The sequence below is a fragment of the Macrosteles quadrilineatus genome, unplaced genomic scaffold (assembly GCF_028750875.1).
Source record: "Macrosteles quadrilineatus isolate MER2022 unplaced genomic scaffold, UCM_ALF_1.0 Scaffold_2__2_contigs__length_208266976, whole genome shotgun sequence".
NCBI lineage: Eukaryota > Metazoa > Arthropoda > Insecta > Hemiptera > Cicadellidae > Macrosteles > Macrosteles quadrilineatus.
This window is the reverse complement of record NW_026542595.1, coordinates 125,959,415-125,983,462: the sequence shown is the minus strand read 5'-3', so window position 1 is coordinate 125,983,462 and position 24,048 is coordinate 125,959,415. Positions and strand designations below refer to the sequence as shown.

The window sequence follows — 24,048 nt, the reverse complement described above, 5'->3', positions numbered from 1 at the left end:
TTGAATCATAAATTTACGAATTACCAATGATGATACGAGCCCAATGAGAAGAGAGTGGGAAGGTTGGTTGTGCAGACTCAACTCAGTGGAAGAGCCTTCGTAATCTTGGTGACTGCTGTGATAAGCTTTCACTGTAAGGGCGGAGGTACATTCGGTCGCCATGGCTACACAGCTGTATAGAGAACGCCAGCTGTAGGTCTTAGGTGGAACATACCGACGCTTGCAAGATGAAGGGGCGCGAGTACATGTTAAACCTATGTACTTATGTCCCTTTGTCTTGCAGGCTACTTTACATTCTATACTCAATAGTACATACATTGAACATACACATTATAAATCTTACATACCCCTGAGAGCATTACCGACTACTTATCCCATTCTCTATGATTATTCTTTAGTAATCTGAGGTAATTTTTTCATAACAATTAGGTGTTTTAAAATAAATTCCCATCTTGTGATCTGTATATAAATGTAATGGTTTAACTAAACTGCTATGTTAAAAATCAAATCCATCAATGTTTAGACAAGGCCTTGAAAATACTGTGACAAATTCCTCCAGTTTCTAGCTACCTATTTGACAATTTTATAAAATGAAAAGAAGGTAGGCCTAGGTAATTAAGGCTAAAATAGTAATGTTTTCATCTTAACTAGGCCTTAAAATAAATTAGTTGTCAATGCTTATTTGTTAATATTTTTGGGATTCTTAAAACCGGCTTTCGACAGGTTTTGATAATTGTTGGTTTAGAGACTAAAAAGCTTTTTCTCTTAATTAAAATAAATCAACCCTAAAAGCTTTAAATCACGTTCCGTCGTGGCTCTTAAAATTCCTTAACATTCATTAGATAAGATGAAGAATCCATTAACAGTTCAGCATTAAATTATGTGGTTATTAGGTAAACATTTAAGTCAAACAGCATGGGCTTTGATTTTCTCTAAAGGACCAACTATTTGTAGCAATGAAGCAATTGTCTCAGTCACTCTGTACTCATAATTTACCAACCTTTGTTAACTCTTGAGCTGCAGACAAGCCAATATTTTCCTGGCTTTTGCAGAATGTTATTAAACACTTGTAATAAAAGTAGCGGCAGCGTCAAATTTTTCCAGAGCTTTTTTACAAGCAGCTTTTGAGCGAGTACGTCGTTCACACTGAGCTATTTTACTAGCTGCGTGTAAAAAAGCCGGCGTGTAGCTTGTAAACTCGCCCCGTGTGAACGGGGCTTTGGCGTTGTACAGTAATCAATTAATTATAATACATGTTTATGTTGACAGGTACAAGGTAGGCTTATGTAATACATAACTTATGCACTTATGGTTAGGCGTATTGGTGAGAGCGAGTTGGTGTAGTGGTTAGAGCGCGGGTCTTCGGTCCCTGAGGTCCCGGGTTCAAATCCAGCCAAATCACCAATGGATTTGATCGAAGCGATAATGCCACAACCCCCTAAGTCTAGCCTGAAGTAATGTGAAAAAAAACAACCCTGGGCTCGTGCCTAGCGTCCTAGGACAAAAAATAAGAAAAAAATGGTTAGGCCTATTAAAAACTTTGCGTGTTTAAAATTATTTCTTAGGTTATTCCTCAAACAATTTAAGCGAACCCATAATATTTGAGGCCTGCTAGTATTAGTACGAACACAGAGAAGTTAGATATACAGAGGAAACATGCCTAGCCTATGGAACAACCTTGCGCTTTTAGCTCGGGAATGGTGGGGCGGAAATATACTAGATCCGAGTCAGGAAGAGCCCAAACGGCCATTGTTTACAACAGCAGTTGTACCACACTAGAGCGGAAGGGGACGGCCAATAGGATTAGAATTAGACCCAAGCAACTGGTGCTAGACACGATTTAAGTGTACCATTGAATGTGTCAAATTCAAATTATCTTAACATACATCCTATGTACAAAACGTACAATAAATAAATAGTGTCAAGCTTATAATTAGGCCTACTATGAACAAATACTTTACCTAGGCTAAACAAAAAATACAGAAAATAAAAATATCTATACGGTAGCTGTATGACATTCATAAAAAATTCATCTAAGTTATTAAGTAGATGGGGTTTTCTATCAAAAATTCTTTAAGTTTTTGTCTTAACTTTTTTTTATCCTTAATATATTTTATTTAATTTGATATTATATTTAAAAACTTTATACCGGCATATGAGGGCTTATTTTATACAAGTTGTGTTTAGGTAGAACTATATTATTTTTGTTTCTAGTGTTGTATTGATGGGTTTCACAATGAGTTTTAAATTTTTCCTGGTTATTTTTTACATGTACGATACATTCCAGTACGTACAAACTAAACACAGTTAATAGTTTCAAATTGACAGAATGTTGCTTTACAGACTCATTATAATCTAGATTTAACATTATTCTTATTGTCTTTTTCTGTAAAACAATTATCTTATCTAAATTTTTCTGGGAAGTGCCTACATACACTACTATTGCATTAGATATATGTGACTGGACATGGGAATGAAAAACTATTTTTAATGTTGCTAGGTCACTTAAATAAAACATTCTTTTCAAGGCATAGATTCCAGAATTTACCTTACGCACAATGCTTCCTACATGATGATCCCACTTAAGACATTCATCAATATGGATACCTAAAAAATTTTTACAATCAATTTGATTTATTGTGTTGTTGTCAATAAAAATATGAGGGCTACACTTATTTTTGTTCTGCTTAGTGAACCACTGCAAATGAGTTTTTTGAATCCCAAGATAATGCAATTTCTGTAACAGCCTTTCATGTGATATAATATCAAATGCTTTGATATTCTCTGTAGGCCTATCTTCTCTGAGCTAAGAATAAGCTACCGGTACTTGACTTTTAACTTTTTCACTTTAAAATGGCTAGATTCATTGTATTAAATGTGTAGACCTGAGTTTTACCGTTTTAAACAATTTATGTCAATTTATGTATTGAACTTACTTTAGTTTTTGGTTTCAGATTGATTACATGTTGTTACAATGATCAGAAGCTGAGCATCACTCTATACAAGTTACCTCTGACATGGATTCTCAAGGTAACAAGTCCGTCAAAGGCTTTACAGAACAATTCCGGTCCATCTATCCGAATGTGAGCATTCAAACTCTCGGTGACAAAGGCACACAGAGTGTTGAAAAGCGAACACCTGTCAGAACTCCTCAAAAGACTGTAACTGCGGCCACGGGTCCAAAAACACCAGGTGTCAATGTGAAAACGCCAGCTGTTGTGTATAAGCAGATAGTTACTACACCGAAAACACAAGTGACGAATTTAAATGTAAAACAAGGGACGTTAACACCTAGAGTAAGCACACCGACGCAAGCTAAACCCCCTGTTGCGGCAAAACCTCAAGCCGTCACTAAGACTCTAGTGACCCCGAAAACCCCGACTCAAGTAACCAAAGGCAATGTGGCCGTCGCTAAAACACCAGTTCCTACACCTCAAGCGGTCAAAACAGCCGCAGTTAAATCTCCGGCAGTCAAAACTCCGTCAGCAACTAAGACTGTCCAACAAAAGGTGGTACCGGTCAAGCAACAGACACCTGTGGTCGCCAAAGTGTCGGCCAACCTTACAGCTTCTGTAGCCAAGGATAATGCTCCTGATCAGTCTACAGCTACGCTAGTGACATATCACATACCTCATCGAACATCCAAACAGTAAGTGAAATTGTGATATTCAAACCATTGCAGTTTTAAACATGAAATTTTACTACACATCAATTGTTTTGTTAGTTTTCCCATGTTTAATCTCTCTGGAGGTATGGCATTACCTTATGGTGAAATTCAAGATTTAAACATTTTTATATTGAAAGTTATTTTTTTTATTCATTAGAATTATGCAAACGCTAAATTTAGAGCTCAATGTAAAAAAAAAGACCACTTAAAAAAATCTGTGCATAATATCTTTTTTAACAGTTTATTTTTGAAAACTGAAATTATGTTCATGAAAATAAGAAACATACTTTCTTCCTTCAAAAGGAAAGCAGAGCACAAGAAACGAAAAGCTGTCCAGTTTACAGTTATCCTACAGACAGGACTCGGCCTACTTAAGACAACAAAATTTAAATAAAGTACTTTAGCCAATATTATTACAAACTTGACGTATGAATTTAATCAATTAACATGAATGTTTTAAAATTTAATTTTTAGAAAATTCTACTAAGGGGCAATTCCACGGTGTCGGACGTAGATTTCAGACACATTTTTCTGCTATTTTAATGCTTTAAAATTACTTTTTGTAAAAAACCTTAATCTTTAGTATTTTTATTTGAAAGAACAGTTCTTTAAGAACATTTTCATATGTAACATTTTTTAAATTTTAAAATCTTTAATGGCTAAAAAAAAATTTTTCTGCGGTGTCGGACGTAGAGTGCACAAAATCGATATTTCTTTTTTCCTTATTTGACTTTAAAAATCTGTGAATTTTAAAGAGATAAAACAACAGAAAAAATCATGGATGTAAAGAAACTTATTAGCTTTAAAAAGAGCCTAGGTTCAAGTTTTTTGGTTCAATAGTTTTGACACAAAAAAAATCTCCTACGGTGTCGGACGTAGAATTTTTGGTGTCGGACGTAGGTTGTGTGATTTTTTTTAGATTTACAAATAATAGGTAGTAATTAAATGTAAAAAAACGTTCACAATTTTATATGAACCCTTTTAAACATTTATTCATGCATTTAAATGAGCCTGAGCAAATAAAATTACTAAAATCCTCTATAGGCTACCTGGGTTTAAAATATTTAAATTTCGAACATTTACGTTGCACAATATGGTTTGACATTTTACCTTCAGGGAAAAAGTAAAAGACTGATAAACACTTTACATCTTTTATTAGATATTTTGCTTATTTAACTTAAAAAAGTTACAGCTTCTTAATTCCTACAAATTACCCATTCTCTACAAATTAGTCTCTTTAAAAAAAATAATGAAATGAAAAATTCATGGGCACTTTGGGTTATATGCCTAAAAGTAAGACATGAGAAAATGTGTTCAAGGGAGCACATCTGGAAGTGGACCGATGATACTTTTAACCCTTTTAGTGCTACAGCGTCGCTGCCAGCGACGATGTATTTTTACACTAAAGTGCGAGCGTCGCTCACAGCGACTATTCGTATTTCGTATAGTACGCATTGTTGCCATGGATGCATTGGCTGGTTAATGCGTCAGTATGTTCCAAAAGCTTCAAATTATCGATCGCCGGTTCATTTCGCTCTTTTACTGTCGCTAGCGGTCAGCTGTTTACATTTCAATTCTTTGTTTCTTTGTGCGCAGTGACGCTTTGACTGACGACGGATAACATATCGTTTTGCGCTGTTTGTTTTGAAACAAAGTTATTTACTTTATTGTGTATAAAGTTTTGTTTTCTAGTTAGTTTGTGCTCTTTTTTTAGATTCGTATAGATATTGTGTAGTTTTGCGAGTTAGGCCTATTTATAAAACGAGTTGTTGTAATGTGGATCATTGGTGAACTTTTTCGAAACAATGGATCGTGATAACTTTGCCGGGGACGAGGAAAGGCTTCGTGCCTTGATCAGTGATATCTCTTCAAATGACACTGGGACACTAACAATTGACCAGTCTTTTAGTGACCAATTGACACAGAATATTTCCGATTTTGAAGAGGAGGATGACGACGTACCTACGACAGATGATGAATCGGATTCGCCAAGTGAAGCTGACGATACTGACGAAGACATGGATTACATACCATCTTCTGAGGACGACAGTGCAGACGAATCGATCGACAGTGGGCCTACACAAGAATTTGTGTCGTCGACGCCCAAAAAGAGAAAACCATCCAGGTTAGAGCAAATCATTTCCAAACGTAGACGAAATCCTCACCATTCTCCTCCTATAAGTCCGATTAGGAATGTCCAATCCACTTTTGAGGAGGAGATGGTCGATGAACCTGACGAAATATTGAACCCGACCGCATATCCAGACCCTATTGCCACGGTAGGCCTAGATGAACCTAACCTAATTGTGAACCCGCCCATACAGCCAGACCCTATTGCCATGGTAGGCCTAGATGAACCTAACCTAATTGTGAACCCGCCCATACAGCCAGACCCTATTGCCATGGTAGGCCTAGATGAACCTAACCAAATAGTGAACCCGCCCATACAGCTAGACCCTATTGCACATGAAAACCCAATTCCAGGTAATGCACCGGATGGAGACATTTGGGAAGAAATTGGACCTGATGTTGATTTCCCACTTCGTCCAGTAACATACCATGAACTTCCAGGACCAAAGCATATGCCACCACCAGATTCCCCCCCAGTTTCATATTTCAATTTGTTTTTCACAACTTTGCTTCTAAACAGCATAGTTAGAGAAACAAATAGATATGCATCACAATGTTTGGAGCGTTCTGAGTTCAGTGATAACTCTAGAACCAAGAAGTGGTTACCGACTTGCGTTCCAGAGATCAAAGGTTTTATTGCTTGCATTTTCAATATGGGCATAATTAGAAAGCCAACAATATACTCCTACTGGTCCACTATCCCCGGAATGGCTACACCGTGGTTTCCACAAATGTTTACAAGAGATAGGTTTCAACTGTTGTTATGGTTTTTCCATCTGGTGAACAATGATGTCATTGCCCGAAGAAGACCTGATCCATGTGCAAAGTTCCAGCCTCTTGTAGACCACGCAAACGTCTTATTTCGCCACTATTATACTCCACATGAGCAGCTTTCGGTTGACGAGTCTCTCATCGGAACTAAGTCACATACAGTATTACAACAGTACTTACCTAAAAAACAACATCACAGATGGGGAGTGAAGGTGTGGATGTTGTGTGACTCCGTAACAAATTATGTGTTGGGTTTTTTTGTATATAAAGGTGCACGTGTCCCATCTGAAGAAAAACAGGAGCAAAAGGAATTCGGCCAAGGATTTGTTGTAGTAAAAAAACTTCTCACCTTAGGTAATTACCTAAATAAAGGGTTTCATGTCTTTACAGATAACTTTTTTGCTTCCATCCCCCTTGCATCTCGATTGTATGAGCTTGGAACATACTACACCGCAACCATTCGATCCAATCGTAAGGGCCTACCTGACGCAGTAAAATCAAAATTTGGTGTCGGTGTTACGAGATTTTTCAAAAAAGGGTTTCTTCTTTTGTGTGGGTTTAGAGATAAAAAAAACTCAAAAAAAACAGGTATTGTTGATTTCCACTGCATCTCAGGCAACAACCAGTGAAGTCAGGCGTAGAGTTAGGAGGCAGGTAGGGGAAGAAGTTGTCAACAAGCCAGATGTCATTTTGGAATACAATAAATATATGGGGGGAATAGATATCTCTGACATGATGGTGTATGCATATATGGATGAGCGTAGGACTGTTAAAGTTTGGAAGAAAGTAGTTTTTAGTCTATTCTCGCGCATGATTTTGAACGCATATATATTATACAAGGAAAATGTCAAACAGAACAACGTAAAGCCTATGACCCGTATCAAATTCATGCAGTCATTGGTACACGACCTTGGTAAGGAATGGATCCTTACCAAACAACAAACCCTACCTGCTCAACCACAACCTCAAGGTGGACCTGCTAACCTTTTTGGGGTGAAAAAGTTACCAGGAAGAAAATTGCGGATCTGCAAGGTATGCAGCACTGAGAATAGCAAACACCGATCAGCATTTGTGTGTGTGCGATGTGACAAAGGACTACATCCTGAGTGCATCCAGCACCATAGGTGTTGATAAACATAAAAGACTAATGAACTAAGTGAAGACTTGTAAATATGTAAATACATTTTTAGTTGCATAGGATAAGACAACTTTTAGACATGGATAATTTGACCGTCCGTTACCATGGAAACTGAAATGACCTGGCCTACTCAAAATGGTAAGATTTTTTCTTCTAATATTTAGTTGTTTTTTTTAGTTTATTAGCCTGTCTTTGCTAAGTTGTCAATCACAATACCCCCCTTAGCAATGAATTATATCTGTATTTGTACCAATATGTAATTATGTAAATATGCGCCAATTACCACTTTGTGTGTTTTATTTATAAAAAAAAAGTTTAGACACATAGGGTGACAATTTTTTCACCAAAATATTCATGAAATAATGCTTTTTGTAATAAGAGCAAAATAAAAATATTGGTACATTATCTAACTAGTTTTATTTCATGTAAAACTTAGAAAATAAAATGTCGGTAAATCAAATTTATCATTTCATCATAGATCTTTTCATGGCAATACACCTATATCACTAACAAAATTACTAAAATCCTTTACCACATTTAGTTATGTGATAAATAAAGTCACATTATTCTACTATATTGACAAATGGGGTAGTTGTAAAACATTTTGATGGTGCTTCGGGTTTTCCGTAAAATGTCATGACATTTGTTTTATGTTCTAAAAAACATTGTATGATGTGTAAATGCATAATTTTTTTATCAAAATGATCACAAAAGTATTCTTTTTACAGTGATAAAACATATAACCATTTAAAAAAAAATCCAACGGAACTTATTTCATATCAAACTTTTTTTTTTTTTTTTTTCGTAAAATGAGATTTTATTATTTTGTAAAATAAATTTTTTTGGTGAACCTAAAATGTAACAGATGAAGCAATATTGTTTAGTGCATTCATTTTTGTAAAAAACAAAAAAAAACTGTTAAAAAATATAAATAAATAAGGGAGATAAGAGTTTTTTTCTAAAAGCTTGCTTATTTGGTCAAAATCCTCTAGCACTTTTCATCATGTCACTGTCAGCGACGCTGTAGCACTAAAAGGGTTAAATTTATAGTGGTCTCTTGTTCCTCCGTAAGGTTCAGGAGGCTCAATTTTCTTCACAATGTCTTTGGCTTTGTACATAATACAGTCTTCATCAGTTGGCCAGAAATAGTATGCACCTGACTTGGAGCAATGCATTACTTTCACTTTGGCTTCATTTTGTTCAACACACTGTACTTCACCTGGATAGTAATCATTATCGTATTTAACCACAACCCAGTCTTTTTGAGGCACTAAATCCTGAAGGTTTAGGTCATTTCTCTCTATTTCGAAACGCTCGCCATACTCCTGTTCTGAGTCATCACTGTCCGAAGACTCCGGATTTTGAACAATTTTTACTTTTCTTTTTACTAAATCGTCGCTTGTGTCGCCTACAATTAAGAAGATTTAAAGACGATTTAAGAGATTTAATAACCAACAGTTGTAGCAAATGTTATATTTTTTTTTTTACTTTTGAAGCTTACAAAAACTTATAAATTTGGGTGATATGTTTTCATTTATGTTTAACAATGGGGGTGTGGGATAAATTTTACATCTAACTAAACTGAAAGGTTCCTTAGTGCAGGTTAATTGAGTACTATGATAAAAACTCAACTTAGGGTTTTATAGTATATGCAGCATGTTACGGTATTTAACATACACTACCCAATTTTAGTACTTTGGTGTCGGACGTAGAGTCGGACGTAGGAAATATTTTCTACGTCCGACACCATGATTAAAAAAAAACCATACATGATAGATTTTTTTCCAAACATGGATCATTTAGACCTATGTAAACTTGCTTTGCATACTAGTTTTCAAGCTTTAAAAAAAATCCCTCTAGCCACAGTAAAACTAAACGTACATTTTTGGTGTCGGACGTAGAATTTAATCTTTCTTAATGTTAAACATCTGTAGGGTGGACAGAAAACCTTTTTCTTAATTCTAAATTGCATTAATATTTAGCTTTACTCTTAAACTATCAAAAAAATAATTCATAAGGCTTATTTGAGTAAATTTTGTTTGTTGGTTATGAAAATAACCAACATGGTTGTAAATCGGAGTGAAAAAAAAAACGGTAGTCTATAAAAATACCCCCGCCGCAGCAAACCTGCCGTCTAAGCGAATTTCCATTTGGCTGAATTGATTTTCAATTGATCTATTTAAATAACATTAGGTTTAACGAGTACCTAGGTTTGCTGCTACAAGGAAACTAATAAAGTTTGTTTTTTAAGTAAAATAATTATTGCTTAGTAAAAAATGAATATATTTGCCAAGTTTGATCAAAAGATATCCATAAACAAGCAAACTACAACATTTTACAATATTCTCCATAAGAATAACACGGGAATTTTAAATTTACCATTTTTTAGTTTTCTCCGTAACCAATAACCGTACAAAAACACTTTGATATACTGAATTGTTTGTTTTTTTAAGCTCTTTAAGAAGGTTTAGAGAAAAATTGGGAAATTTTGTGTTTTGAGGGTCAAAAGTGAGAAAAACCAATTTTTACCCCATAAAACCCCCCATAAAACCCTGTTTCCATGGTCCGATCATGCTGGATCGCGAACTCATTCAAGTTTATCCCGCCTTACACCTTCAAACCAAATTTCATCAAAATCGGATAAAAATTACTCAAGTTATCGTGTTCACGGACACACATATATATATATATATATATATATATATATATATATACATAAATAAGTAAGTAAACATCTGCATATATACACATCTACATATATAAAAATTTGAACGAATGGTGTTTTTGGCCTCTGGGGACATCAAAATGAAAAAGTAAATCGGTCCCAGGCCTAAGTGTTACCATGAGACCTACGGTAATAGCTACTTCCCTATAGGGAAATTCGCTAAAACATGTATATATTTTTTATTTATTTTTTTATTTTTTGTAACCAATGTTATGAGTGGAAAGCTACACTAACGAGCTTTCCAAAAATGTATAACAGTAATGGGTTTGATAAAGTTGACAAAAAAGTATAGAGGTTGACCATTTTATGGAATTGCCCTAAGGTGTTTATTCTGTCCCAGAGTTTAGTAGGCACCTCCCTTGGATTGATCGCTGTAGGCTACCTTTGTGTTGTTGTATTTTTAAATGTTTTGTCTTGTCCTATGTAAATGTTTAAAATCATAATAAGTAGCTTAAGTATTTATTTAAGTGATTATGTGGAAAATTAAGATTACATTATCAAGTAGATTGATTAGGCCTACGTTATTATTGTTGAGACACCAGTTACTGCCAAAAGCATTTGAAGCAACGTTTTCTTTGTGTTTATAAGTGATTGTGTTCTGACCAGATTGACTATAGAGAAAGTAGACCAGCAACAGAGGATTCCTGTAGTCTTGGATACGAATCAGCTGGTGTTGAAAAGTGGCCAATTGGTACTTCAGAACAGGGTCACCCCAGTGGACACCTCTCAAGTACAGTCAGGTGAGAGACTTTCGTCTGTAGCACTTTTAAAAGTAAGAACTAGTGAGTCAAACGGTGGTTCAGTCGGTAGCGTGCAAATTACACATCCATTGTAAGAATCTTGAGGGGTTTTGTCCTGATGAAGTCTATAATTTTAATCCGCTTAAACTCTTACTTTGCTGAATATGTCCTACCATTTACTTTTGAATACCGTACCGGTACTGAAGTAAACATGATACTGAAGTCTATATAGTATGGACTAAATTTGGAGTCAGTCACAGAGTGCAGTGGCTAAAATGGTATTTTATACCTGATTTTTAGCTGCTGGACATTAACTCAACAATAAGTTGTGAGATTGATGCTTAAAAAGTGCACAAACTACAGAATTTTCTGTAAATTATATGAGCGCAATCTGTTGGCTCCATTCACTTTGTCCGTTTTTGATTTAAAAACTGGTGACAACCTTAACACAGGGTTGGAATGTCTACTTATATAAATAGTAAGAGGTGCTTATAAATAGGTGTATAAATAGTAATAGTAAGAACTGCTTGATGGAAATAATGTTATTATTATAAATCAAAATTGGTACTTTCGTATAAGGTCACCCTTGTACAGAGCGCTGCGGCGTATAGGTTAGGTTGGGTTATCATCATACATTTTTTATAACTCATCTGGTATCGTTTGATTCATAATGAAACGAGGAAAGTCCTTCAAACCTAACCTAACTGCCACAGCGCGTTGTAAAATAGGTGGCCTCTGTATAATAAAAATGTACATCAAAATTCAATTATATAACAATGACTGTTTTAGTGGTGATCGGAACGTCAGCGCTTCCTACCGCGGCTGTAGTGACTCCACAGGCTGAGATTACTACCTCAGAACCTCTACAGTCTACTCTACAAGTCAGCCAGCAAGTGACGCTATACGGTCCGAAGGTAGGTGGACAGATCAATGTAAGGTTTGATTAGTATAGTTGTGCTCTAAAGACTAGTTTTGTACTAAGTTACCCCATTTAGGTTGCCATGAAATAAACTTCTCACATTAGCTTTTCAAAAACTCTTTTTTTATGGGGAAGCGTTGAGATTAACAATGATGCAAAAGCTGCAGAACTTGTAAAACGTAATTTTTACTGCAATAGGGGTTGTAAAATATTGTTAAGAAAAGGTATACTGTATGCAATATTTCATGTAGCCTTATTTAACAATCTGACATGGTCTAACTGTATTATTATTGTTCAATTGACATTGTATCTAAGGGCTAAATGTCAATCAGAATCGTCCAAGCTGTTTTTTTTTTTTTTTACATTTTGAAAGTTGCCAATGGTTAATTTAAAAGATTATTCATTTTATGGAATTGTTAAATGAATTGTCTATATTTGGGAAATCTTACAGGGAAAACCGTTTGCTGTTGATGACGTCAAAAAGCAAATCAACTTGAATAAGCAGGCGGTTAGCAATACGATGACCAACGTCGTGTCCAGTACTACCAACCCTGTTCCAGTAGCTGCCACTGTCCCTACACAGTCTGTCCAATCCGAACAGCAGAAAAAAGCGGCTGTATCTGCCAGGTACCTACAACTGATATTAGCCTATAGACATTTTTCCTATGTCTAACTACTCTGAAAATTATGAATTTAATTATGACTAGCCCTAAAACTTAACGAGGAATAGCAAAAGAGGAAAAAACTATGATTTGGTTTAGGCCTATGTGTATTACTACCGTTGCAGGGTCTGGTGGTCTAGTGGTAGAGCGCTGGACTTTGGTCCTGGGTTCAAATACCGCCATTCACAGATGGATCTGATCCAAGTGATAATGCATCAACCCCCTCTAGACCTCGCCTGAAATGTAAACAATATCGGGCTGAAACCTATAAAAAGGGTCTGGTAGGGAAACTTTAGCACATTTATAAAGAAATTCTCTTTTGCATTCATAGACAGTGTTATGCTTTATTGTATTAAATTACCCCTCACGCTGTACTGACCAAACTGTTGTGTAATGTAACAGGACTCAGGAAACAAGACAGAGCCCTGTGAGGGTATCGCAGAGGGTGAGTGGGTCTTTCCGTGCGCAGCAGAAAGTATTACCCTCCACAGCGTCTCCGCAGTACCCGAGCACCCTCGGACAGATCAAGAAAGTGTCTCCAAAGCGAGAGATTCCAATGCAGAAAGTGTCACCACTACCTCCCTCCTTGCCTCCCCCGGAGATGGAATTGGCCAATGAGGAAGAGTAAGTATCAACATTGACTTTAAATAGTGCTATTGTTAAATCAGAAATTTGTTTTTATGTGTGTTGGTCATGTTAATGTTTGTTTTTAAGCAAATTTCCTATGTACAGGGAATAACGCATGGTATGACTAGACCTGGGGCCGATTTACTTTTTTTGATGGCCCCAGAGACCAAAAACACCACCCGTTCAAATTAATTAAATATGTGTCCATTGTCAAACGTGCAGACCAAACGAATTTCCATATGCCTGATTTGATTCTCACTGAAATGTATTTAAAAATAGGCCTAACATTAGGTTTAATGGTTACCTAGGTTGGCTGCTACAGAGAGTTTGTTTTTTAGGCATTACTGTAAAAGAGTGTGTTTTGGAAAGGCTAGAATTCACCTACTGCAATAGCTGGCTGAGTCTTAGGGGCTAGACTTCACTTAAGCTGTGTTATAGTGTGTTATAATAATGGGTTTTTGCAGAGTTACTACATCTGAAGAACTGCCCGCACAGAGGACTGAGGTTGGGAACTACCATATGGTTATTTATCTGCCCAGTGGTGAGAAGAAGGACATCAATGTGTCGGCAGAGTCTGTCAGTCTGCCCCTCAATGAAATACTTAGTTCGGTAAGTTTACGTCATTGACTATACACCCTGCTAGACATTTTTAGACCCTATTCAAAGCGGGGGACAGGATAATCCACTGTTCCACTAGCATTTATGTCGAGAGTGATGATGAAAATCTCTCTAATAAATCCATAAGCTATTGCTCGATATCATTTTGAAAAATTCAATGTGCTAGTCAATAGAAGTTTGAAATATGGTTTGATTTTGTTTTGGATAAAGAGCACGCTTGCCTGTACAGTGGGTAATTCTCCTTTCTTATAAGGCAACACATTACTTACCTTATCTCCTTGGCCATTCAAACCTAAGTTGGTTTTTGGCCTCGCCAACAAGTTGCCTCCACTGTTTTCTGTCTGCTGCTTGGTCAATTGATGTCCCCATCCGCTGAAGGTCTTTCCGCACCTGGTCTCCCCACCGTAGTTTGGGTCTTCCTAGTGGTCGGGTCCCTTGTCCATTTGTAGCTATCTTCTAAGGCAACACATGACCTATTAAATTTGTTAAAATATATATTTCCCATCCCCATCGACGTATGGTAAATATTGATCTCGATGATTTTGTGGCATTTGAGATTGAATATATTTTTTTTTTAGTTCGGTGGATTTGGAATTTGAATTCAACCCATCCAAAGGTATTGTATTAGTTATTTTTATGGCTAAAATGTTTTAATCTGTGTACAGGCTCTCGGGGTCCCTACAGAACCCAACTCGACTGCTGTGGTTCAACAAATCTACCAGGAAGACGTTGAAGGAGCTCAGTGGAGCAGTAATGAAAACACTGGGTAAGCCTCCATGTCTACTGCTTAAAATGCAAAAAAATTCTTAATTTTGGCCATTTTGGGGAAATATGTCTAAAAAAAAAACTTAAAATTATAACAACTCTACATGGGAAAAAAATCCTATGTTTGTAGTTGAGTATGTTAAAGGAAGAGGTTTGTTTCAGAAACCGTTAGTGCTGCAGTTCAACAGATTTTTGTAAAAGAAAAGTATTTTAACTTCAAGTGACATGTAATTTTAATATAAGATATGTAAAAATAAACAGTTAAACTGGTCAATTGGCTTTCATAGGGCTGCAGGGAAATTTTCGGGAAATTTTCAATCTCGTTACACGAGACGAGATTACTTTTTGGCCGAGATTTTTATCGAGACAAGAATAAAAAATTAAAAAAATTAAAAAAAAATTAAAAACGCCTGCAGAAAGTCAATGCAATACCCGCAATACAGGAGCGTGTTGTAGTTGCGTTTCCTTTTCGAAGGCGTTCTTATTTAATTAATTCTTTTAATGTAAATATTAATTTTTAATTCTTTTAATGTAAATATTACTTTTTAATTCTTTTAATGTAAATATTACTTTAATTATTTTAATAATATTACTTTAATAACATTTTGAGAAGTTTTGTTAAGTGTAAGCAGTGTGAGGAATGTTTTATTACTATAAAAAAAGTCAAAACAAGTAGGGTAACTATTTTATAAAAATTAATATTGCTTTTATTTTATGATTTATTTTATTTTAGGATAAGTTGAACTCTATCCTAACTGATATCACCATGTTTCCTAATCATAGGCATTTTTAATAAGTTAGGCGTGATTAATAAAAAAATGTTATGCTGATGTTATTTAATGAAAGATTGTAAATATTCTTGCCTATTATCATTATTTTAGTATTTAAACAGTCATCTAACAATGTTACAAAATCAGGTAAAAATTTCGAACGTGCATTTCCCGTTGTGTATGAGAAGAGAAATCTCGTCTCGTCTCGTCTCGAACTAAAAATCCAATCTCGTCCATCCCTAAATGAGATCAAATCAGAATCTCAACAATCGAGAATCTTTGGTTTCTGATTTGAAAAATGGATTTCATTTCACAATAACGATGTAAAATATTAAAGCTGAGATTTTATAGGCCTATTTAAAAAGTTTTGGTTGGTGTGCCTCAGGGATCAATTTCTGGTCTTTGTATATTCTTATGTCAATGTTGAAAATGTTATAGCTATTTAATTTATTCAGTATTTAGAATACTCAATTACATTTGGTAAAAAGACCAAATTGCTAGCGTTTGGGCAAGCTACTTGCTGATCTGGCGAGTATCTTAAGAATATCACTTGTTGAATTGAGACTTAAGCAAATAACGTTTGTTTTCTATAGAGCTGAGCCAGGTGAAATACTGGGTTTGCAAGATGAAATGGAGCCGGGTGATATGAACGAAGAAACTCCAGAGTGAGTATCTGATACTATCTTATCTGGGTAGATAGGCCTATCAGAAAAATATCTTCCTGGCATGAAATACAAAATTGGGTTTATTTAATACCAATAATAACCTTAAAAAGCCGTATTTTAGTAGCCAATAAAAAAGTTTGATTTACATCCTTTCAATTTAAAATTTGTTTTCAAAGCTCTTTAAACAATTTTAGATGCTCCTTTGTTAAACCAACTACATCTTGATGTTTTCTTTTCTAAACCTCTACATGTCTTAGTATTGCTATGTATTTTCTTTATTCGTTATGTTCCATCTTCCATCCCATTTTTTCCCTTAATGAGTTTCAGCATTCTCTAAGCATTATTTTTGTATATTTCAGGCAAAGTGTTGATGAGGCTGACGACTCGCCAAAAGAACTTGCTTCGGTGAGTGTTTGCTAAGTAGTACTAATTTAGCGCTATTTCTACTATTGTAAAAATGTTATCTTACCTTCTTGGCCACTCAAACCAAAGAAGGTTTTTGGCCTTGCCAACTATGCCTCCTCTGCTGTCGGTCTGCCGCTAGATTGAGAGACGCCCCCATTCTGTGTAGATCCTTTTGGATTTGGTCTTTCCACCGCAGCTTCGGTCTTTCTAGCTACGTACGTTGCTAATCTTCTTTATTATTTGCACATAGCATCTCGGCTGACTTCTGTGATTCCCGCCATATGTCTGCTGGTGTGGCAGTTGTTTTCAAAGACTATTTTGGCAAACCAAGTCCCTCCCAATGCCTTAGTCACCACTTAGCCCTACAAAACACCCAAGGGGCCTCAATCTACAGCCTTATAACAAAGAACCGTTATTATGGCAAACCTAACAACTGGGACTATGACACGGCCTTTCACCAACTGAAAAACGACTTCAAAAGAAGAGGGTTTCACCATCTAATATGCTCACCAATCGGATGTGTGCGAGATAAAATTAAACTGGATAAATTTACTTCAAACATTGTCGAATTTCAACGTGAAACCGAGGCAGATGTTACTATTGTGTCCTATCATCAAGACTCCCACAGAGAATTGAGAAACGGCTTGTCCCATACAGAATTTCTCCACAAAATGACAAATTTATTGCACATGAAGACACAACTAGTGAGCATAGCGGCACTAGAAAATATTGGTGATGAGTCCCTGACAATACCAACTTGTCATAATCTACCTGCTTCAAAAACACAGCCACCTGACTCAACCACAGTGGTTAGAGCCCAACCTGCTGCATCCCCGGAGTCGACAACTGAGAAATTGTCCAGCCCCCAGGCAACTCCAACCCAGTCAACTGTAGTCACCATTGAGGGAGGGAGCAGTCCTACATCAGCTTCACCAACATCAGCTTCTGTAGTGTCCAGTGAAAGTGCTAACGGTCATTCTAGTGAGTCCCACAGTAGTAATGATGGGATTAGTCTACCCGTGCCCTCTTTAAACTGCTCTCCAAAGGTAACTCAGGTCACATAGCTAAAACTTTAAAATTCAAAGATACAACAATTTTCCATCAAAATATCCAAGGCTTAGCCTCAAAATTAGAGTCCTTACAAATTGTTCTTGATGAAATAAACCCCGATATAATAGTTTTAACAGAACACAAAATAAAATTGCAGGAAATTGATCGTTTAAACATTGAACATTACAAGCTCAACTCTTATTTTTGCCGTACAAGTTCTAATTGGGGAGGAGTTGTAATTTTAAGTAAAGAGCACTTAATTTGGTCACGGGTGGCTATTCCCAATCAGGAATGTATTCTGGAAGAGAAGCAGTTTGAGTGTTGTGCTACAATGTTTGTAATTGATAAGGTTAAATTTGTCTTGTTAGGTGTATACAGATCCCCAAAGAGCAATGTTAATGTGTTTTTGGATAGGCTTGAGAGTATTATCAACTCTTTTGTTTCCAAAAATTTGAAAAATACACATTTAATAATTGCAGGTGATATTAATATCGATGTACTGGAAACCGATAACAATCGAGCAAAAAACACACTTTGCAGGTTGAAAAACATTTTAAGGAGTTTTGATATGAGTTGTGCTGTAAATTTTCCAACCAGAGTTTTTAATGGATCAACTTCAGCAATAGATAACTTTCTTACTAACTTTAAAAAAGATGAAATTAAGGCAAGCGGTGTAATTACATTACTGTCAGATCATGACGGTCAAATTCTCCAAATTTTAAATTCACAAACTAAACAATGTAATACTGATTATATAATTGACAATAGGAGACAATTTAGTAAAGAAAATAAAGAATTGTTTAAAAATTACCTAGAAGCTGAAAATTGGCAGACAGTTATTTTTTCTCCAGTTGATAAAAAATTTGATGTTTTTTTCAAACTGCTCTTATACTACTGAACAGTTTTAAATATAAAATGAAACTAACATTATGTTACATAGATTTTACTTCCATTTCAAAATCATGAACAACACAAAAACAAAAACAAACAAACAATTAAGTCAGCTGAAAACTATTTAAATTAATATATCTGTTTTAAGACAGTACAAACTCTTCCCCCATGAAATAATTCAAAGGATACTGTCGATTCTATATCTTCCGAAGTTGATTTATGTGCCGTCTCCATAGCATGTCATCAACAGCAACGGAGTACATAACTCTTCCAATTCTTTTCTTTATTTCGCCTTTTCTCCAAACAATTTTGCCATTTTTCACCATTTCTCTTACCAAAACATGTTCACCTTCTTTGAATTCTCTTATGGTTCCTTTGAAAGATGTACATCCTTGTTGGGCTGTGCGAAAGGTAGGTTTCAACGTTGACTCTAATGAAGGTCTCAACACATCTAACGAATTCCGCAGTTTTCTTCCAAACATCAACTACGATTGCTTACTACGAGGTAAACCATTGGGTCATAAGGAGTATAAAAAACACTTGGATGAATTGAGTATAGTGGACGGTTGTATAATGAGAGGCGATCGAGTTATTATACCACGCACTCTGAGAAAACGTGTTTTGAATGATCTACATTCGTCTCATACAGGAATTGTTAGGATGAAGGCCCTTGCAAGAAGTTATGTCTGGTGGCCAGACATGGATCTCGATATAGAACAATTTGTGAAACAGTGTACACCCTGCCAAAGAAATCAGAAGAATCCTGCTAAAGCGTGGCATCCATGGGAACCAGAAAATGCACCGTGGAAAAGAATACATGTTGATTTCTTAGGACCTGTATCAAATCAATACGTTTTACTGGTTGTAGATTCATTCTCTAAATGGTTAGAAGCCTGTCCCATGACACAAGCAACATCAAAGAAAACCATAGAGTTTTTGGAAGATATTTTTGCAAGATTCGGCCTACCTTATACATTGGTGAGTGACAATGCTTCAATATTTAAATCAGAAGAGTTTAGTAATTACTTAAAACATAATGGTATTATTCACAGAACCATTGCACCATATAATCCGCAGAGCAATGGTCAAGCAGAACGCTATGTTCAAGAAGTGAAAAGGTACTTAAGAAAAGAAGTGGACACAAATGGAAACCTAAAAGAAAAACTTCTTAAAGTTCTTTCATCTCACAGACGAACACCGACATCAACAACAACAAAAAGTCCGGCAGAGTTGATGTTTGGAAGAAAACTGCGGAATTCGTTAGATGTGTTGAGACCTTCATTAGAGTGCCTAATTTGGTATAAACACGCTCTGTTTATGTCATCCATGAAATTTTCATCCTCTTTTCCTATTATCGGTGCTCTCGAAAGGGCATCAGACGAGACATTCTCCTCAGAAGTTATATGTTGAACCTCGTAGTCAAAACCTTGCAGGAATATGGCATACCTTAGAAGTCTTTGCGCAGTCATTCGTGGTAATTCCTTTGCGGGGTTGAAGATAGAAACAAGTGGTTTATTATCTGTTCTTAAAATAAACCTTTTGGAAAACACATATTGAAAAAACTTATTTACACCCCAAAAGATTGCTGTAGCTTCTTTATCGATTTGAGAATACGACCGTTCCGTGAGCGTAAGAGTGCGAGAAGCGAAACATATTGGTCTTTCCGATCCATCCGGGAGAGCGTGTGAAAGAGTAGCTCCAAGCCCTACTGGACTGGCATCAACTGACAGAATAATTGGTAATTTAGGGTCATATGGAACTAAAACTCTATCTGAAGCAATTTCCTTTTTTGTTTGAAGCCAAGATTTCTCACATTCTGAGGTCCAGGTAAACTTTCTACCACCTCTGGTCAGTTCATACAAAGGGTGTAACAAGCTTGAGAGATGATTGACAAACCTTCCATAATAGTTAATGAGACCCAACCAGCTTTTAAGCTCATCTTTATTGGTCGGTTGGGGAGCATTTACTACCGCCTCCACTTTGTCTTTACATTTGTGAATACCCTTTTCTGATATTTCATGTCCTAAATACACAATCTTAGCTTTAAATAAATTACATTTCTTACTATTGACTCGCAAGTTATTATTGGATGACCTTCTGAAAACTTCTTTTAGCCGATCTTTGTGCTCCTCTAACGTTTTACTCACTACTCTAATGTCATCGTAAAACACCGTAACACCTGGAATGTTGTCTAGAGCTTGAGATATGAATCTTTGCCACTCAGCTGGAGCATTTTTGATTCCGAACATGAGTCTATTGACAGCATATACACCCTTATATGTGCTAATGGCCTGTACTCTGGCACTCTCGTTGTCCATGGGAATGTTTAAATACGCTTGAGAAATATCAATAGTCGAAAAATACTTACAGCCACTCATGCTCGCAAATATGTCATCCAATGTTGGAATTGGATAATGATCAGGTTCCAAGGTCTTATTAACTGATACTTTGTAATCAGCACAAAGCCGAATATCCCCGTTTGGTTTAACTATCGGTACTATAGGTGTACCCCATTGACTGTAGGTCAACTTTGAGAGAATTCCCTCCTTTTCTAACCTGTCAATTTCATCATTGACTTTATCCCTTAAAGCAAAAGGAACAGGGCGGGGTGGCAGGTAAACCGGCTTAGAGTTTGGTTTCAAACTCAAATGAGCTTCTTAGTTCGGTACTTTACCCACTCCTGGTAAGAAAACATTAGGAAATTCGCTCTTAAGATTCTCTATAAACTGGTCTTTTTTATGATCTGTTTGATCTTCTGATACCTGGTTTAATGAAGGAAGCTCAATTTTGAACAACTTTAACCACTCCCTTCCAAAAATACTGTCTACGTTCCCCCGAATAACATACAGGTTGCCCACAGATATTTGATTTTCATAGCAAATTTCGACAATCGCAAACCCTACCGGGCGAATTATTTCTCCTGTATAGGTTCTTAACGGCATTCTTGTTCTATTTAGAATCTTACCTGGAAATAATTTCTTAAACAGATGCAGCGGTATAGTACTGACCGCAGCACCAGTATCTAACTCAAAAGAGTTACGCTTATCGTCAATGGTGCAGTCTAACATAATCTTTCCCGGCCTGTTTACCATTTCGGGTTGATATGCATCATCCGAGAGCTTAGACAATTTAGTACATTTCTTCTTTCTATCCACAACGGATAAAATTGACATAAAAGTTGGATTTTGACACTCACCTTCCTCTTCATACTCATTTCCTGTCGATGAAGCGTCATCAGCTTGTCGCATGTTTTGTTTCTTTCTCCGACAAACTTTGCTGAGATGTCCTTTCCTCTCACAATTCCAACATTTAATGTCTGCTGGAATTTCGCACGCACTTATGTGATGGTGTCCCCCACACCTGAAACATGATATTTTACTACCCTTTCCTTGCAAATATCCAGCGCTTTTCTTCCCTCGAATCTGAAATTGTTCTCCAACTTTTGATTGCAAATTTGATTCTTGGATTTTCGTTGTTTCACTTTTGATTTGCTCAAAGTTACTTGCTATTTCAAGACATTGGTTAAACGTTTTATCTTCGTGAATTTCAATTAATCTAGACAGCAATTTTCCATCATGAATGCCCGAAATAAACTGTTGCCGCAGATGAACGTCAGATGTTGATGCATTACATTTTGGACATTTAAAATCACATTTACTGGCTAAGGTTTTCAGATCTTTGGCGAAGCTGCCTACAGATTCACCCGGATTCTGGATTCGTTTAGTGAACTTATGTTGTTCTGCAATAATACTTCCCTTAGGTTCCAGTAATAATTGTAAAGCTTCACATATTTCGTCATAACTTTTATCCTCAATGTCACATGGGCTTAGATTAATTCTCAGGTCGTGAAATACTTTAGGTGTCAATAAATTGATCAAATATTGCTTTTTCTTTAATTCTGACGTAATTCCGTTTAGGTCAAAAAAGTTGTCTAGCCTTACCATGTATGAACTCCATGTCTCATTGTCTTCATCAAATTTATCAAAATTAGAACAGAAAATAGGTTGACTGGGTGTTAATATACCTTCTTCTACTAGCTCCTGGTGTCTCTCACCCTTCCTCCTCCTCATCCTCGTCGCCATTGAACAGTTTTAAATATAAAATGAAACTAACATTATGTTACATAGATTTTACTTCCATTTCAAAATCATGAACAACACAAAAACAAAAACAAACAAACAATTAAGTCAGCTGAAAACTATTTAAATTAATATATCTGTTTTAAGACAGTACAACTACTTTGACTTATCATTCCCAAAAAGAACAATGAAATTAAGAACTACAAGAAAATCTTGGATAAATGACAGTTTAAGGGAAGAGAAAAAACAGATTATTCAAATAAATAAACACGCTCGTTTCAATAATGACTTAAATTTGGCAAAATTAGGTAGATTAAGGAATAAAATCTATAGAAAAAAAACTGATTGAAGTAAAAAAACAGTTTTATGATAGCAAGATTAAGAAATCCAAAAATGTAATTAAAACTACTTGGGATATTATAAACTCAGAAACCAGGAAAAGTTCAGTTAATTGCACAAATAATATATTTTTAGTAAATGGAAACAAAAGAGTTACAGATCCTCTCGAAATTAGTAATTTATTCAATTCTTATTTTATCAATGTTGTGAAGGACAGGCCTATTAATGTGTCCCCTTCTTGTAGCCAACAGACTTCCAGAGATATCCGTGAACAACTATCTCCGGCCGGCTCAACCTGTGTCAATATTCAAAATCAATTCTATTTTCGTGACACTAATAAAGATGAAATTGAAAAAATTATAAATTCTTTTAAAAACAAACTATCCTCCAGCCATGACGGGATTCCAATGTCAGTCATAAAATTTGTAAGAAAGCAGCTAAGTAAAATTCTCTCTCATTTAATCAACTCCTCTTTTGTTAGTGGCATTTTTCCAGACAATTTAAAAATTGCTAAAGTAATACCAATTCCTAAATCTAATGAGGCTACAGATATTGGTAATTACCGACCAATATCTTTGCTATCACCAATATCTAAAATTTACGAGAAAATTGTTTCTAATCAATTTACTGTGTTCTTAGAAGAAAATTCAATCCTAGAAGACATCCAACACGGATTTAGGAAAGAAAAGTCCACTATTACAGCGATTGTTAGCTTTGTTGAATCAGTCATTGAGTCAATTGACAAGGGTGAGCACGTGTTGGGGGTGTTCATGGATTTATCGAAGGCGTTTGATAGCGTTAATCATGAACTATTACTTTTTAAATTAGAAAAAATTGGAATCAGGTATAACTCTCTTAATTGGTTTAAATCATACTTATCAAATAGACAACAGTTTGTTGAAATAACTCACATCACTAAAGACAATTATAAATCAAAATACAGTTCAAATATGGGCACAATAAGATCTGGTGTACCTCAAGGATCGGTCCTGGGACCTTTACTTTTCATTTGTTACTTAACAAATTTTAAAAAGTGTCTAAATTTTGCCCCATGTACAGGTTTGTATCTTTATGCAGATGACTCTAA

General features: G+C 35.8%; 1 protein-coding gene across 1 annotated transcript in view; it reads left to right on the top strand.

Annotated features, from left to right (window-relative positions):
- The window catches only part of LOC128984862 (uncharacterized), a 53,495-nt gene that overhangs the window by 3,374 nt on the left and 26,073 nt on the right, over positions 1–24,048 (top strand). Inside the window, exons 2-10 of the mRNA XM_054404231.1 lie at positions 2,955–3,649; positions 11,038–11,171; positions 11,961–12,085; positions 12,542–12,717; positions 13,155–13,376; positions 13,844–13,988; positions 14,663–14,763; positions 16,126–16,197; positions 16,557–16,602. Of these exons, the coding sequence (XP_054260206.1) occupies positions 3,018–3,649; positions 11,038–11,171; positions 11,961–12,085; positions 12,542–12,717; positions 13,155–13,376; positions 13,844–13,988; positions 14,663–14,763; positions 16,126–16,197; positions 16,557–16,602 (1,653 nt within the window). The 5' untranslated portion in view covers positions 2,955–3,017. The remainder of the gene's footprint in view (positions 1–2,954; positions 3,650–11,037; positions 11,172–11,960; positions 12,086–12,541; positions 12,718–13,154; positions 13,377–13,843; positions 13,989–14,662; positions 14,764–16,125; positions 16,198–16,556; positions 16,603–24,048) is intronic.